Source organism: Homalodisca vitripennis, chromosome 8 (genome assembly GCF_021130785.1).
Source record: "Homalodisca vitripennis isolate AUS2020 chromosome 8, UT_GWSS_2.1, whole genome shotgun sequence".
Lineage (NCBI taxonomy): Eukaryota > Metazoa > Arthropoda > Insecta > Hemiptera > Cicadellidae > Homalodisca > Homalodisca vitripennis.
This window is the reverse complement of record NC_060214.1, coordinates 25,067,359-25,086,955: the sequence shown is the minus strand read 5'-3', so window position 1 is coordinate 25,086,955 and position 19,597 is coordinate 25,067,359. Positions and strand designations below refer to the sequence as shown.

At 32.8% G+C, this 19,597-nt stretch overlaps 1 protein-coding gene across 1 annotated transcript; it reads left to right on the top strand.

The window, feature by feature from the left end:
• Positions 1-633: 633 nt before the first annotated feature.
• LOC124368083 (gustatory receptor for sugar taste 43a-like) lies at positions 634-4,589 on the top strand. The gene is made up of 5 exons (XM_046825358.1): positions 634-1,123; positions 3,034-3,308; positions 3,972-4,040; positions 4,237-4,326; positions 4,521-4,589. The coding sequence occupies exons 1-5, from the start codon at positions 634-636 to the stop codon at positions 4,587-4,589; spliced, it is 993 nt and encodes a 330-aa protein (XP_046681314.1).
• The last annotated feature ends 15,008 nt before the right edge of the window (positions 4,590-19,597 follow it).

Genomic DNA, 19,597 nt, shown 5'->3' with positions numbered 1-19,597 from the left:
CACACACGCCCGGGTGTGTATTCCATGAAAGTATTAAATTAGGTAAAAGGTATTTCCAAGTACAGGGTATATATATATATATATATATATATATATATATATATATATATATATATATATATATATATATATATACAAGGTATTGACTCGACAATTTATCGTTATAATAGCTTGAGTCATCCTCGGTCTGTCGTGGTATTATTGCAAATGTTATCATTAATGCATAACTATTTGAGTAATGAATTATTTATACTTATATCCATTACGCGATAATCACTTTCCTTTGTGCTCTTGTCATCAAATATTTTTTGGACTAATGTTGAATAGCAATTGACAAGTCAACAATGAGCTTACTCCAATCACTTAATAGAGTTGTGAACCAAGTAGAATATGGTAACGCTTTTGCGAAATCTCGTACAACAAAATCAGGAGTGAATTTATTTTCAACAAAAACACATAATGCAAAGTTTTCCTGATAAGATGCTTAGGTATTGTCAAATAGTTGGAGGTCTGCCAGTGAAATGTTCTTTTTGGGCCAGAGGAATCAAAGCGCTCACATTTTCCAATACAGGATTCCTGTGGAGCATAACCTTAGTAATACTGCAAGAATTGCTATCCATCATCACTTTATACATGCATTTCATGGACAGATTGGATGATGAGTCACTGCGTTCGTTGGACAAATCCATTGACATTGTAATAACAGTGGATGTAGTCTCTCTTCAAGTGGTGGCGGCTGTCACATTCTTCAGCTCCGCCTGGAAGTATCCGAAACTTGTCAGCGTATTTGACACTCTGGAACGAGTCTACCAAGAACTCCAGCATAGGACATCAGATGTCAAGCGAGCAGTTAAACTTTTGGGAATCTACGCTGTTGCACTAATGTTAGTCACTATTTTTAACCGAATTGTTCCTATGAACCACAGCGGGACAAGTTTGGAACAAGAAGTTTTCTTTACAATATCCTTCGTCACCATTGTACTGCTGTACTTCTCCCAAGCCGCCCTGCTCGTCCACTTCACGCATGTGGCTCAAAGTATCGCAAAGTCCTTTGAAATGGTCAACGCTAAGATCAAAATGGAAGTCACAAGCCCTGCCAGTGTTGACGGCACCCACACAAGATGTAAGCAAAACGATTATTCACAGACAATTTCCTGCTGAAAAGCAAAATATACAGAACTCAAACTCAAAAAAAATATAAAAACAATAATAATAAAAAGACCAAGTGACTATTATAAACAACAAATTTGACATCATATTTTACGTAGAATATACGTATAAATGTCGACAAAAAAGTAATATTTAACAAATAAGGAATAGAGATTCTGCTTGTATTATGACGATCAGCTTAAATTTCAATATTAGCTAATGTATAATAAAAGCATCCTTAAATTTACTAAAATAGATTTATTAGTATATGTTGCTATATGATAAATTCCCTTTGGGTTCAATATTATATGCTGTTAATTTTCTCAGAATTTCGGTGAAAGAATATCTAATCAACTGTTATTAATTATTACTGATTTTCTGCCAATGTAACATTAGGTAAAAGAAGTAAATTATTACTACTGGTATATACATATAAACGTTGGACTGAGAAGCATGCTTCAATAAAATTCCACCAACGTCCATCCTTGTTTCAATTTTGGTATAACTTCTGGCTGTGCCTTATTCTTCAAAAAGCTATATTAGTGATAAATCATTTCACTGTACATAAGAATAGTTGAGAAATTAGTACATCCAGGAACTATGTAATTATTTATATACCTAAAAATTGTATCCCTAGTCGGTGAAGAACAGAAGCGATGTCCCCAAGAAAATGTTTCTCTCAAAACTAAAATGTCATTGTCTGCCGTATAGTTTTGAGACACCAATTGCTATAGTCATGGGTCACTATCCGCCTGGTTCCTCAAACTGTAGTTCCAGAGTGAATTGTTCCACAAACCATGTTAGTGCCCGGTAACTCCATTTTTGTTTCTTTAACTACTGTAAATATGCCGTCCCACAATTTCAAAGAAAAACAATTTCGAGTACAGTAAATATTCAACACATTCAAAGTTTTATTTAGGCTACGTAATGGTTAACCCAGTAAAGTAATGGGTAAAATAATAATAAGTAGTATAAATTAATATTAAGTGGTATACACTAATATTAAGTAGTATAAAGAAATAATAATTTTATAACGTAATATTAATTGGCATAAAGTAATATTAAGTGGTATCAAGAAATATTAAGTGGTATAAAGTAATATTAACTGGTATAAAAAATATTAACTGGTATAAAGTAATATTAAGTAGTATAAAGAAATATTAAGTGGTATAACGTAATATTAAAAGAGGTATACAATAATATTAAGTGGTATTAAGTAATATTAAATAGTTTAAAGAAATATTAAGTGGTATAAAGGAATATTATTATTATTAAGTGGTTACATTTATGTAACTGACAAAGAGACCGTCACTGCCCGTGGCTATATGTGGACCGGAGACAGTGATTACTACTAGTGAGGTTAACTGTTATAGGCTACTTGTGCCAAATTACCTGTTAATCTACAGTACTTGCCTAGTGTCAACGCGGATTAAATTACGTAGATAACCGAGCCATTATATGATATATTTAATGAATTACTCCGACAATATATAAAATGAAAATGAAATGAAATGAAAAATGACTTTATTTACAGAAATGTAAATAAAGTCATACTGATACATATAGTTATACTGATACATTTCAACACGTAAATGGAGGGGTGGGGATTCTCGTGGTGATGTTTAATCAGCGATGTGTATGGCTCTTTTATCACAGATTGCCGTGTTTATGATAATCTGATGCTATTTCCTTTGTTAAAGATACTGTCCTAATTATTTTTTAGTTTCTAGTTTTGTATAATAGAATGAAGGTTTTGCTAATATATTAAATTTGTCCATTATATGTTTAGTTTTGTAACTTATAGATTCATAGCTCCATTATTTCTTCCTGTCCATTAACTACTATGGTATTGTTTTGTATTTAAGAGTATTTTGTGATTTGTAGGCAGTATTCTTTCTAAAATGAAGAAACTGAGGACTCTGATGAACACCTACTGGATGCTGTGTGACGCCGTACACCAGGCTAATGTCTTCTACTGCGATCAGCTGATGGCCGTTACCTTCTCCTCATTTCTCCACATCACTGTCACGTCTTACTACTTTTTCTTGCTCCTAAAAACTGCTAAAATGCTCGTCATAACTAATGAAGGAGCTTGGATCCTGCTTAACATCTGCTACGTACTTCTGTTGCTAAACAAAAGTACGGACGTCACCAACAAGGTAAATATTATATTCAGACATTCTAACATAACTTATACATGTTTTTACCTGGTAACATGGTATATGTTTAGTGACGGTTAGACCAAAAAAGCATAGTTATAAACATTGCTTGTATTGGGCGAATCTCCTAGCCTTCCATAATCGCTCTTAATACTTGCTATTGCATTAAATTTTGTTATATTCGCCATGATAACAACCAATTAGAATGAACCACGTAACTGACATATAATACAATTTCCTCAATGTCTCTGAAATCCTGTTTTGACGCTAAGATACGTATTCCTATTAATGCATATATCAGAGATTCCACACCTGGAACAGCACACAGAATCAGTTGTAAGAATAAACATTCCTCTATATGCCCAAATAAGTTCGTGTATGCCAAGAGATATTTCATCATACATGATAGTCCTCAATGGCCCTCAGGAACCTACATGCCGGATATACCTACTCCTGATAATAAGGTGTAGCGCGAGTACGGGAATTTTCTGGTAACTGTTACTGATCGGAGGAATCCTCAAAGACTTTTCCACACGAAGGTGAAGAGGCTAGATGACTCATCTTTTGGAGTCTATGAACTATTCAAGATTTTTTTCTATACAATGATATTGCTCTTGGACATGTGACAATTTTTGTATTTCTAAATATATAATGTTGTTCCAGGCTGATGAGACAGGACAGATGATCTGCAAGTTGATTAACAAGGACTTGGACCAGAATCTGAGAAAACAGGTAATTTCTCTTAGCTATTTAACCACTAACTCGACCAATTTAGTATGGTTTAATAATGATCTTAGTCTTATTGTAATAATTTCTTGGAATGTTATTAAAAGACTTAAAAAGTATGAAGTCCCGTATTGCATTTTTGATCAGCGTTTTGGTGCAAACTTGTTGAAAATATGTAACTATATTTGTGGGTGTTTTCCAGCTGGAAGGATTTCTCCTGCAGTTGCCTCACCACAACGCAAGATTCTCTGCTCGTGGATTTTTCCCGCTCAACAAAAAGACCCTCACAGCGGTTAGTGATTACTTTTTAGTAATATTTTTTTAGTAGTGTCTTTCATAGCATTGTACGATAATGTATACATTTATTTATCCTCCATATAATTTTCGTTAAATTTCAACCTACAGTTAAATTTCGTAACAAGATAAACTTACTGTTTACCAAACATGTTATAGCATGAAGATTAACAGCGTGTTCTCTCTGTACAGATGGCTGGAGCGGTGACAACTTACCTGGTGATACTGATTCAGTTCCAGACTGAACCATCATCCACCTAGACTAAAGAAGCTTAGGAGTTAGTACAGAAGCACTGAATATAAACTTATAATTCTATCAGCATTCATTCACGTTGTATTATTGAATGTTGTTAGTAAACCCTCTGATTCAAAGACTTATCTGTGTCTTCACAATAAAACTGACAATTAGATTTGTGTAAAATGTTCAGTGAGTTCAATGATTCAATAAGTGTTTAATGCTTTTTCAAATTAGTAAATTGAGCTTTCATATATCAGAATACATTGGTACAAAATAACGTGTTGCGTAATCCTTAACCATTCAATTTTGTGAATTTGGATATTTATTTCAATGTTTGTTCCTATTATTTTTAAAATGCTCTTTATCTATGGATAATTCTTTAATTTATAAATACTGCAGATTTGTTTTATAAGTTTTGCATTTAAATTTACATAAAATTTTTACAATAACTATTTTTAAATGAATGTTTACATAAAATTAGGGTTTTATTTTTTCTTTCTAAATTGTTTTATTTAATTGTCTTTTCAGGCAGCTGGGTTTACAACCGATCAATAAAATACAACTAGATTTGAATGCGTGAAAAAAATTAGACGAAAATAAAATGCATTTTGGCCAATATTTAATAATATGTTTTAAAGCATATTCCCTACCCTTATACATAAATTAGCCCTTATCACTTCTTTTATTTTCATTATTTTTGATTATGTGGTATTTTGGAATATTTATTTTTTATCAAGAATGATAAGCTACTGACTTGAAATTTTGCGTGCAACTTGTGCCTGTTGTGCGACACGTGATGTGGCGTACCCATAACTTGTCAAAAATCACGTAGAAACTTTTTTGGCATGTTTATAAATCTCTATGTCAATATATATATATATATATATATATATATATATATATATATATATATATATATAAAACATTATCTTTTTTGCGGGTATATCAGATAATAACCCGTGTTCAAACCCCTGCATGGGAATAAATTTACCAAAGAGATACAAGTTTTGTGCAAAAACTTATCTTTGCCTTAGAGATTAATTGTGGTAAAACTACTGATGGGCTTTCTTGAATGGGATATTTCACTTATCTCTTCAAACCAGATGTTGCAATCTGTTAAGTTGATAATATGTAAACTAAAAAAGTATCATGGATCATATTAGTGTATTAAATTAACTCAATCATTTAATTATAAGGATGTGCTTAGATTTCTGTATATTAAGGAATAGTACACAATTCTGTTAGTAAAATCGAATTATACTGATTTCCTTCATATAATTGTTCTAGAAATATCATAATTCTTTAAAAATTATTTTGTTAAATAATTCGCTAATCATAACAACAAACCTCCACTACTTTTGTACTGACATAACAATATGTTGTAATACTCGATTCATGTGGTGATTTATCATATTTTACGATGTGGCAGTTACCACAATAACCGCATTCAACTGCTGTCACCAACATTACATGTTATAACAAGCTGTATCTTGTCTGTGACATGCATGTGTGCGTGTGCGCGTGTTCTCTTAGTTAACTTCTCTTGAAATGATAATTAATAATTTAAGAAAAATAAATAACATTTAATTACACAGTTACAAATTTATTCCAATGCTAACAGAATACCGTGATTGTCACTCACGTGTGACATCAGAAACTAGGGTAGACTTTGTGCCAATCAGTATTATTATATACATTGTTCCACCTTTGTACATCCTCCCACCGTTCAGTTAATTCCTCTATTGAATTACGTTTTTACTCAAACTGGAGATTTCCACAAGTAACAAAGCTATGAAGGAAAGGGATGATTCAATTTGAGTGATGAGTTTAGCTCCAGTTCACCCTCCTCTTAGTATAACATCTGGCATATGACGCTGTCACAGGCTTTAGTCCTGGAAATAGTGTCATGTCCGTCTTAGGAGGTCCAAAAATTTTGGGAAGAAAAGCTCAAAATGAACTCTTACATAGTTTTAACATCAGAGACACTCAGATTATAACACATGGAGTAATTTAGAGTATTTCGAAGAGTTGTGATAAGACCAGATTCCAGGAATCAAGTCTGTGACAGGGTCAGATTCCAGTCGCTGCACTAAGAGAAAGGTGATTTGTAACTGAACTCACTCAACATTCACACAAACTAGAAGCTTTGGAAGAGAAAGGAATCATACAAATCCTGTAAAACCGATATAGTTCTATCGAAAGCTGGGAATATATGTTATATCCTGAAACTGTACCTCCTTCTCGACCTTTGGTGATAGATGTAACTGTCCTAAGTATTTCTAAGTCCTCTTCAAAAAGGCTCAATATAAAGATTCGTTTCAGCCGTGTATTGAAGCACCTTCCCGCTAAGGGTTGACTTAGTTATAAAAGAAACAAAAACGGTGCAAGAATCTATCCTTGAGGGACTCCAAGCGTCATTTTATTTTTCAAACTCAACGTTCACGCAAACTAGAAGCTTTGGAAGGGAAAGGAATCATAATAATCCAGTAAAACCGATATAGTTCATTCGAAAGCTGGTAATATATGTTATATTCTGAAACTGTACCTCCTTCTCGACCTTTGGTGATGGATGTGACTGTCCTAAGTATTTCTAAGTCCTCTTCAAAAAGGCTCAATATAAATATTCGTTTCAGCCGTGTATTGAAGCACCTTCCCGCTAAGGGTCAACTTAGTTATAAAAGAAACAAAAACTGCGCAAGAATCTATCCTTGAGGGACTCCAAGCGTCATTTTATTTTTACTTGCAGAGCATTTGACATCTTTACACATTGCACTGTGTCTTTGAGATAACATGATTGCATTCCTCGGATGCTAATTGTTTCTAACTGTCCCCGCAAAATGTCTCACAGTCGCAAATGTTGGAAAGAACTAGAAATGTGGAAACAGATATTCTCTTCATTCTAGACCTTTCATAAACGTTTCGGAAAGATGCATTGTGATAAAACCAATAGTGGGTTACTTTTTTGTAAACCTAACCTGACAAGCGAAATCAATAAATTCTTACTAGAGCGATTTCAAGTATTTTCGAGTAAGCATTTTCGAAACTTCTAATGATTTGAAGGAATAATATAGGACAGTCGTTATCTATTGTGTTGTGGCCACTATTTTGAAAGATGAACGTTATTTAGATCTTAAAATGGAATGGTAAAACATTACTTCTATTGCTATATTCAATAAATCAAGCTACCCAAGAATTTATTTTTCTTTCTTCTCTTCATATATTAGAGGATGAATGAACTATGGCGTATGCATCAGTAAAAGCTGCTCACGTGGTTAGCTTTTTGATCGTTTTAATGGTGTAAGATGTTACTTGATTGTAATGTTTTCTCCTTGGAGACATGTCTTATCGAGTTTTATTCGCTGTCCATAACCTTCGGAGCAGAGTCAGACATGGCCGTAAAAACTACAGGTATATTTGTGGTGATTGCTTCACGTCAATTGTACAAACATACATTTTAACGAAACAACATCGTCATAATAAATAACTGAACTAAGAGTAACATCATCTACCACATAATCTGTAACTATTGTGACATTTACAACGATTACCACATAAAACTTCTGTCACCATTACATATATTGAAACAAACTGTCCGTAACATGCTTGGATGCACTGTTTCGACTAATTTCAATATTTTTATCTACTCTTTATAAGAGTCATTGTTGTTTTTACATGTCAGCAGAACTAATGGAACTGAAAGAGAATTTATAACAAGAACCACACTAAACTGCTATCACAAACATTATAAGTTTATAACAAGCTGTCTTCTGTCTGTGACATTGCATGCAGGCACGCTCTCCTTTCATTTCATTGTTGCCTCACACAAATTAGAAGCATTCTGCCTTCCCAGTGAAGTTGCCAATTATGTCCTCCTTTGTAACCTCAAGTTACTCTATCTTAGATATAATTTGGATGTCGTCCAATAACACAGGCAAACACATGGATGTTTATTGTATAGTGAGCCCAATGGCACTGTTGATAACGGGTTGTAATTTAATATATGAAAAGATCTACTGTCACCTTAAGGTTATTATAAAATATAAACACTCAACCTACTTGGTTACGTGGTGTACGGTAATGACACAGTTTGGAAATTTCACACAATAGTTGTACCGACAGTATATTCTAGAAAGGGTTACTAGAATTATGGGTTATTCAAAATTTTACAACGCTTTTTTAAGCTAATGATTTTGAGCTACCAAATGGACCTTAATCGACTCTAACATACGTTATTTTATGGAGCTTTTTATTCCAATATATCGGCATTTAAACGAAAAAAATAACGATTTCAACTTACTCCGTTATTGGACTTACATGAAAATATAAGCGTTCTTCTGGTATCCTTTGAAAATGTTCAAAATTTGTTGAATAAATCATTGTTTTGTATGAATTCCATGCCTATCTTATTTACATGTAAATATTACAACAATGTGTCAATAACAAAGATCTGGCGTAGGAAATGCTAATACTTGGGACAAAATGTGTTCGCATACGTTTCTGTCACGTTAATTAGCCAGCTCTGTACCCCAGTTAATTAAAATATGGCTGCAGTTATTTTTTTTTTTTAATTTTCAAAGTTATACATTTATAGAATAAATACAGTTTCCTTGTATCCTTAACAATGGTATTGTGAAATTTTCTTAACATTTGCATTAACAATATTTTTGTGTTATGAACAGTTTTCATCGTAGATTACATGTAAATCTCATGACAACTACATTTGTAATATTTTAGCTGTCACGAAATCTAACTTCTTCTTTCCACTGAGCCAGGAATATTTTTAATTTGATACCACTAACCTTGTGAGCTATAAAACAGATCGCACACCAGTAGAAAGGTTGGGTAAGCCTTGATATAATTTAAATTAGACATATATATATATATATATATTATATATATATATATATATATATATATATATATATATCCATGACATAACGATTGTATTACAACCTTGGGTTAATGATATATTTCCAATCGCATAAATACTTTGAAGATTATAAGATATTAAATTGAATACATGTTAATGATAAAATAAGATTACTTTTCAATTCTGATCGGACCTGTAAACTGTTTATCGATTCATAATTAAATGAGTATTATTGTAGAGTACAACGGTAATCCGTCTGGCCATAATTAGTATCTCAAAAACCAATCTAGATACAAAATCTTGTTTGTAAAAAATAGATTTGGCAAGGGTTATAAGTGTTTTAGAACTATTTTTTTTTCTAGTTTCATAAATAACAGAGTTGTGGCTCTGTTGAAAATAAATGGTACCAAGCTGGCCAATGATGTTTATAAGTCAATGTTTTTACTAAGTTTGAACATGTTTCAGCATTTCTACCACCAGTTTATTGCCATAGAAAAATTCTTATTTATTATTATTATTTATGATTTAACCAACAATAATGTCTTTTTAAATAACAAATACATACACCCATTTAAACAAAACAATATTATGTACAATAAATAGAGAATTATAGCCTAAAAACGCCAAAAAGATACCCATCACATTTATCAACCATAGATACATAATTGGTAAATAATATAAGAATAAACGCTAACAATTACACAGACTATGGATAAATAACAGTAAAATATGACAACAAATAAATGTGACTAAATTTAAATAAATATTAACAATAATAATAATAATATAAACTTAGATAACAATATTGTAATTCTAACAATAAATTAAACAGTAAGAACAAAAATAAACATGTAATATTCACAACATCAACAATGATAATGCAAAAAATTAGTAATTATAAAAAATAATAGGGTGATACAAGAAATTCAAATCCAAATATTTCACAGGAGTCCAGAGAAGGAGAAGAAAGAACTGAAGGGCAGGATATTGTATACAGGTTCACATGCTGAAGGTCTAAGATAGTTGAAGAAGTCTGATCTAAGGAAAACATGAAGTCAGCTATGATTAAATAAAATCTACTGAATCAGAAATAGTTTCCAATTTGCATCGAACGGTTATTGGAAGCTAATTGGAGCTATTGAAGAATAACTAATTGGAGACGGTTATTCTTCAAACAGTTTGTAAAATTGTATGTAATTGTTAAATCATTTATTTTTGTTTGCTATGAGATTTTCATATAATCAGTATCTAGGAAAGGGCTAAAAATACAAAATATTGTATCTTAAAGAAATTGTATTAAATGATACATGCATTCTAGAAATGTGTTTTGTGTGGTTATAAATAACGGATCTTAGTTTTTACAGTTATGTCGGCCGCTATATTAAAACGAAATAACATACCTAATTGGCCAATAAACAGCTGAGATATTATGAGATAAATGTTTGTACCACGTTTGCTGAGGTTTTTTGGGACTGGTTTTAGGCTCTGGATGTCGTGTTTTGTGTGTAATTGTGTTTGAAGAAGTTTCGGTAACGGACAACTACAATAGACTGATTTAGTATGCAAACCTTACTAATTATCGGCAACTCGGTCGGAAGATAACTCCAAAACTTATTGGTAAGAATCCATGGAGAGTGAAAATCCATGAAATGAAAGGAGAGTAATGACATTTGGTGTTTAGAATATAATGAAATTGATACATTTAGCTGGCATTCTTCTTCCGTCACTTATTGATATTGTAAGTATTAGAGCAGATTGTATTTGTTTGGTTTCTTAAAAAATAAGATGAACCTTTTCTCAACAAACACAGGAGATTATTTTACAAGTAGCAACGCAATATAACGTAACTAACTGTTATTACCGAGAATGACGAAATAATGTTTTTGCCGCTAACATGACCTGAGCCCTTGGAGAAGATTAAGTCCGTGCCAGGACTGCGATGTGGACTCAGAAAAACAGTCCTCAACATATTATGTTTTGTTTGGCCAATAGAGTTATTAAGGGAATGAGTTTTCTCCACTTAAGAGCACTTGGATAAGTCTCGCTTGTTTTGTAAGGAATATCGGTGAATGTGTAGGCCTCCGGGAGGGTCAACGTCAACCTACCAGGAGAGCTTACGTTAGTTATCGAATATGGCCTAAATAATTGTAAAATAAAGTTTTTTTTATTATAAATTTCTAAATGTTTGGAAATTTTATGATCATTCCAGACCACTTTATCTTTCTCTTAGTTTATAAATAATGGAGTTTAAAAATTTAAAATTATATTTAAAACATGATATCGAATTGCAAAAAACAACGATGTGGTACGTACATATATTAGCCGCTCTTGTACCAAAGCACGTCTTTAATCTCAGCCCTGATCGAAGCTAAAAAAAACCGTAATATATCCCTGGGATGTTTCTTGTGGAACAGTATTAAAGACGGAGTTTAATCTAACCTCTCACAAACATACCCTCAGGAATAGCGAAGTGAGATATTTTGTCAATAAACTTTGAGAAGCCACATGTAGTGTATGATTCTACGTTATTAGTAATACAAGATGAATGTTATTTGGCTAGCATTTTTGATTAATTGGCTGCTATAAATTTGTTTGTTATTCATTACAAAATTATCAGTTATATTAACTTTTCCAGTAGATAAAAAATAATTTTACTGTTCTTCAAAAACGTTCGAACACATTTAAAATGACAATTTTTAATTTCAAACCACATTACAGATAATATTATTTTAATTGTAGAACTGTGCTTTTTATTTACACATATACAGAGTGTTAAAAAATGTGCGAACATATTTTGCAAAATGGGTTAATAGGTGAAAATTACAAAAATCCTCTAACACTCTGGTCAATTTTACTTTGTATAGTATCTGTGTATATAATTAAATAAAAAAAATTATGGTTGCCTGTAAAGTCGGTTTTACGGGCGAAGATTTTACGTGACAACGTCTTTTTCTCGGTAGAATATTTATTGATATGAATATTATTAAATTGCACAATAGGAACAAGGAATTGAATGAAAATAAGAATTGCACAAATTTTAACTATAGAAATATATTTTGTTTACTAAAACATTGTACATAATTTGAAATTAATTAAAATTTGTTATTTTAAATGGTAAAGTTGAATAAAACATTTACTAAAATTGGAATTTGAAATTCTTGCTAAACACAGTTAAATTCTAACTCCGCGCGTGGTGATTGGTCGGTTTAGTTCGTTTGTTTGGTCGCACTGTTATGACAGGTTAGAGGTTATAATTTGTTATTTTAAATGTTTGACTAGCAATACGCGCTGTTTCTTATCAATCGACTGAATTACGATTGATTGCAGAGTGATTTAAACTAATAATTTACTTAACACTATCAACATTTGTCAATGGTATGACATAACCTATAAACTCAGTTTCTCAACTTTTGTGTCAATCTAACAATTAATCAATCAATCATAGTTTACGATAATGATATATCAGTGTACAATTATTTACCTTTATTGTTGTAGTTGTTGTAAATGACGAATCTAAGCACTCCACATTTTCACGAATATAAACATAGTTATCTGCTTTATCCCGTGCGGCGGACCCACAGTTATCTGCTTTATCCCGTGCGGATCCCGTGCGGCGGACCCACTGGACGGGCATCGTAACGTTACCGGGCGTTACACTTTTTCATGAGTGACTCCGAGCCGCAACCTAATTTAAGACGTTGTCACGTCAAAATATAATCCAGTGAAAGAACAAAATAATATCATTGATATGTTCATTATGTTGGCCTTTTCTAAACTTCATTGAGATGAAACATTGTAGTAGCAGAGAGTCAATTTGAATTCTATAAGGAAACGAACTAAATCTTCTTATCAGGATTGTAACGTAGATAAACCATTTTACCTAGGTAAGGCATTGATCGTCTTCCGTGCTAGTTTTCGTGGAGGTTGTTATAAGAGGGCAGCAACAAGTACTAAACGATAATTTATTTCTCAAATAGAGTGATTAAAACTTGTTCTTTACGTTTTATAAAATTTAATATTTATTTTGGAAATAACACATTGCTTATTTTATCCAAGAGGAAAAATGGATACTTCAGTGGCATACACTATGTATTGACGACGAGAAATCCATTTATCTCAGTTAGCGGAGCAAATAACAACACATAACGACCGAGCGGCCGGGCCCAGACGTGCCTTGTTTTACCAGCTATGTTATTGGTAGTCATCAGTCATTTTGGTATGACGAAGAATAGCCCAAAGTAGTAGTAATGGGATGGTTATAGAAACGTTCCGAGTTAAAAGTAGTATTTTCTTTTATTTTAGTAGTTTTTCAACTCTTTAAACTCTATTCAGGAAGAATGTTGACAAAATGATACTGTCATGTAAACCAATTCAGAAACGAAATTGTGTATTACATTTGTACGGTCAATGTCCGAAAGGATATTTTGCACCACATAAGGGACACGGTAGAAAGTTATAAAATCCTTACTCTGAGTATTCCAGATGTTGACTCTGACAGCGAGAAGGTCACTGTTACAAAACTGTCAACAAGCCAACAGGCCTGACGCTTCCCTTTCACTTATCTAATTGAATTTCCCTTCTTTTACACCCCAACAACTTCCATTCAACTCACTTTCTCTAAAAAATTCTAATGGCTGCGCAAATACAAGGACGTAGCCAGCAAAGGGGTCCAAGTGGTACGAACCTCCCAAATGACTAATTTTCCTAAATAACGTTTTTAGCAAATGATTATTATTTAAATAATTATTACTGACATGTACTGCTGCAATATCGTTCGCAACATTGAAACGGGTCAAGAACTGTGTAAGAAACAAAATGGAGAATGAGCACTTGCCTTACTATGCAAATATATCAGTCAACTTTGCACCCCTCCAAAATTATTTCCTGGTTACGTTCTTGGGTAAATTTACTCATCATATGGATAAATAAAATCACTTATTATGTAGTATATTGTGGCTCAATCTTATAATAAAATATCAAATCTAATATTTGTTGGATATTTCTTACGTACAAAATAAGATAAAAAATAATTATTCATCGAACTGGACTATAACTTAAACAGAACTATGAAATATATTTCTAATGCATTGTGTCACTGCTTTTTCAGTACAGTTAAGCGTTTTCAGTCTTTGGAAGTAGACGAATGCTTAGGGTGATTCCTGACTGCAAACTTAGCGTTATTGTCTGTTGCACTACTGATAGAAACCATAAGAATGAAGAGAGATATAAGGAAACGACCTTTTAAATTAATAATAAATATAACTTTTTAAATATATAACCTAATTTAAAAATCATACACTGAAATCGATAAACTACAAATAAAACGTCATTGTACAGTTAAAAATGCCGTATATCGGCTTTGAGCAACTTTTATTTTCTTTAATTATAATTATGTTTTACGTTTTAGTTGCTCGAATATCGTGCAAGTCTATTTTAATTTCAAAAATTGTATTATTTTGCTTCTCCAAAAGGTTTTGTATGCAAAACTTTAAAGTGATTTCCTTTTTTCAATGATAAAAAAATAATAATGTGGGCCCACTCTGAGAATCGGCTCATTACTTTCGGGGGGGGGGGGGGGAATCGGTGGACGTACAAAAAATAAACATAAAAACATGTCTAATTGTAAAACTCCGTCCTTGTTGAAGTTGAATAGAAATACAGCACATGCAGTTATCATTACGATTGAGTATCCTGTTGTACCATCTTCAGTGGCCCAGGTGAGACGAGTTATGTTACTGGGAAAGTGCAGCTCCTTTATGTTTGTCTTTCCTCTTTTATGCCAGTTTCGCCTTCATGTCAGAAACTCATGTATTATCCTCAGAGCAGATACCTGACCATCTTGGTAATCCTCCAGTTTGTCGAAAAGAGCAATCGATCCCTTAACGACTTATTACGATTATACAACAGTATTTCGCTTTTACCCTTCATTAACTCTGTCCACAGTAGACCAGCAGAAAGCACGGCCAAATACCACCTTTTTAAACAACATATTTATGCAAGGCTTTTTGGAAACTGTTTCGTAACTAGATTTGAAAAGACGAGTAAAACCAGAATCATAGAGAGATACATAGTAATTGCAATTATTCCTGATTCCAAACTGTGTACTTGCATGAATGCAAAATAGCAGTAATTCATAGCAGCTGCTTCATTTTGAGAATATGTGTATTTTTGATCTTATTTTCAAGTAAATTAAGAACGTTGAAAACACATGTAAACATGTCTTTATTAAAGAGGCGGAGTTATGCCTGTCAAGCTCTCTTCACCACTAAACCTGATATCATATACAGTCAAATAACAGTACTTGAATACATTCATTTTAAATATATAAATAGATGCAAAATTCATATAATAATCATGTAAACTATATATATATACACATGTGTTACTAGACAACGTAAAAAAAGTTATGTCATCTAATTTTCTAAACAGTTTGTTATAGATTTAACTATTTAATCATTTTTATCTGCCATTTTAGGCATTGTTAGGCACATTTTTCAGTTTTTTTTCTTTTCATTCCTTCGCTAACGCTCAGCTATAATTTAGTTCTGAGATTTATAAAACGTGTTCACCGAGAAAAAAATAATATTTCATGTTCAAAACTGGATACTAACATATAATGAATAATATTGATGTTTCAGTGACGAATTACAACGTAGTTAGGTCATTATACTAAACAATTTGAAATTAAATTATAAACTTAATGCATTAATATTTTTATAATTTAAGTCTGTTCGGTTTAATATATGAATTATCATATTTTTTACGTAATTGACAATCAAATGGCATTGCTACTTCATAAACACGATCAGTCATCCTGCATAGAGTTCAATATCCGAAAGTCGTAATGCAACATTAATGTCATAAATATATGATCATTGAACATGCACCCTTGCCCAAAGTTAATTGGATCTATCATATTATCCCGAAAGAATCAACAATTAGGTTTGTACTGATGCGTGATAGAGTCGGATTTATAGCTTAATTAATTAGAGAATGAAAAGAAAACTGTATTTCTATGAGTTTTTTGTAATTTATTTAGTATTTTAAGGTATTGTTCTGAATAAAAGAATATTTAATATTACCGTTGATCATTGTTTATCACTAGGAAACCTTAATAGAATTATGAACTATTTATAAATGTGCTTTGGTAACTTTACTGAGCAAAAAATACTGTTAGCATCAAATTAAGAAAAATGTTACGGAAGCCCTCAATACTATTTTGGCTGAACCTCAGTGAAGCCTATCGCTCGAGGGGATGAACGATGTTTTTGTCAGTATGCCTGTCTGTCTGTCCGCTCTCACGGTATCTCGAGAATGGTCGTTCCTATAGACTTGAAACTTTGCGTAAACCTTACTTTCTTTACATATAATACCGAGTAATTGTGCACGTCACCTTATGGGATTTAGATGAATTTTTGCGTGCAGTTCTATATTGGACTATGGGTGACCATAACAGCAACTACCAAATCGCAGATTAAATAAGTTGTTAAACAAACCGAGTACAATCATATGACTTTTAAATACGAGTAAAACATTTAGCCTATCTGTAAGATATCTCAAAATTTGTTTTTGAAATTATGCATGAATCATTATTTTTTTTACAGACATGATTAAGATCGATTACAGTTCACGTCCAGTCGAGGAAGTTGTCTGAGCACCACCACTCAATAGGCTGGATTAATGTCGATATTGCTTATTGGGAAATGTGAACATTTGTTTTCTGTATGTTTGTCTATCTGTCCGCAGGAAATCTCACGAATGGACTGACAAAGGATTCCAAAAAATTAATTTAATAAGCTTCCTCTAAGAAACTTCAACCTTTAGGGTTATAAAAGTATCTCACCTTAAACTAATCAATTTAACAATACGAATTATTGAAACAAGGCATTCGGAAATAACTTATATTAATGCACTAAATTTGAATTTCGTAAAAAATTTTTTTTCTTGTAAAAGTGTAAAAGACACAAAAGTGGTACATTATTATTCAGTAAAAATACAGAACCAGATAGATATATATATATATTTATATATATATATGTATATATATATGTATATATACATATATATGTATACATATATATATGTATATATATATATATATATATATATATATATATATATACAGTTTGACATATCACATGTAATATATCAACGTTAATATTTTATCAATTTATTCAGTGATTAATTTATTCTGCGAAGTGAACATTCATGATGTAAGTGTTACTTTGTTCATATTATGAAAAGATTTTCAGATTCTCACTTCACTGTTGTTACTCAGGTCGAATTACATAAAACTAAAACAACAACAGTTATATGGAGTGTATAGCTGCCCCCAACTGTTACTTCTCCTCTAGTCGCCATTGGTTGATAATTCATAACCCGGGAGGTTTTACGCCCAGGAGAACGCACATAACCTACAAATCATGGTAAAGAAAAGGTATATAGAATAGAATTTCAAGCCTCATTCAAAATGTCTTGAACCACGTCTAGAGTTGGTCCAACATCACGAGACTCTGGATGAATTCAGAGAAATCTGCAATCGCACCGTTCGCCAGAAGAATAAAGGTAGTTTTTACTGCCTCAAAGCTCAATGGTACATGCACAATTTTTCAAAAGATGTCTAAGTCTAAGGTACTCCTAGAACAGAAATTCACATGGAAACCACATCTATAGTGGATATAGAAGAAGGCTTTGACAACAACATTTATCTGCCGTAGGCCCTGGACGAAACATGGCTCCTTAAACTATTACCGATTTGTTGCTCATACGTGATAATAATAAGGCCAAATATACCTGACGCCTCAGTGGGATGGTGGAACAAATAAAATGTAAAGACAGCACTGACTACACTTACAAAAGTACAAAGGTTAGCCTGTGTGAATATTAACGTTGCAGTGAACATCTGTCTGACTGCAGCTTTGGAGGCAATGCTCAATCTGTTACTACTTCACCTTCATGTGGGGAAGGAAGCAATGACCAGTGCCATAAGGGTAGTCGGACACAACTTTCCGCTCAAGGAACCTAAAGGGACATTTGAATATCTTCAAAGAGGTAAAACGGGGTGGAATATCTAATACAGTTACTTATATAACCGCACCTTTCTGATATAACTTTGAGCAGCTATATACGTTAATCTTGCCGGAACTCCAAGAGTTTGCTGTAGGCGCGCTCAAAACAAAGCTAGGATCGCTACTATAGTATACGGATGCTTCTAAAATGGATATAAAATCTGGGATGTCCAATATATGGCTTAAATGTGAGGTTGGGGAATCCCTAAGAACTCATGGTATTATTCAGGGGTCAGAGTGTTGAAGGTGCTGACGAGTTTTGGGTACTTCCAGGCGGAGCTGAAGAACATGACAGCAGCCACGACTTGCAGAGAGACTAGGTCCAGTGATATTACAATTTCAGTGATCCTAAAAAATCGATACGGTGATTGATGGTTCAGTCTGAACATGAAGTAGATGTATAGAGCGGTGATGGAGAGCAATATCTGCAGTACGACTAAGGTTGAGCTCCTCAGGAGTCCTGTATAAGAAAATTTGTGCTTTGATTCCTGTGGTCTGAGAAGTATATTTAAAAGCAGACCTCCAGCTATTTGGTACAATAGAAATATTTATGGGGAAACCTTTTAATTTTTTGTGAAAGCCTGATCAGTCCTGAGTTTATTGTAGGAGACCTCGCGAAACCCTTTGTTCCAAACTCGTGTAAGTATTCGGTGAGAGCTGTTTGTAGACTAGTTATTGCCAGTCAATCCGTATTCAATGTAAGACCAAGGTGGTGAGAAGTGCACAATAGAAAATAAATTTATACACAGCCAGTAGCAGCCTGCATACCTGTGTAGTGAAGTGTTCGGCATATGATATTAAAATAAATGTATACACAGCCAGTAGCAGCCTGCATACCTGTGTAGTGAAGTGTTCGGCATATGATATTAAAATAAATGTATACACAGCCAGTAGCAGCCTGCATACCTGTGTAGTGAAGTGTTCGGCATATAATATTAAAATAAATGTATACACAGCCAGTAGCAGCCTGCATACCTGTGTAGTGAAGTGTTCGGCATATGATATTAAAATAAATGTATACACAGCCAGTAGCAGCCTGCATACCTGTGTAGTGAAGTGTTCGGCATATGATATTACAATAAATAATTATTTA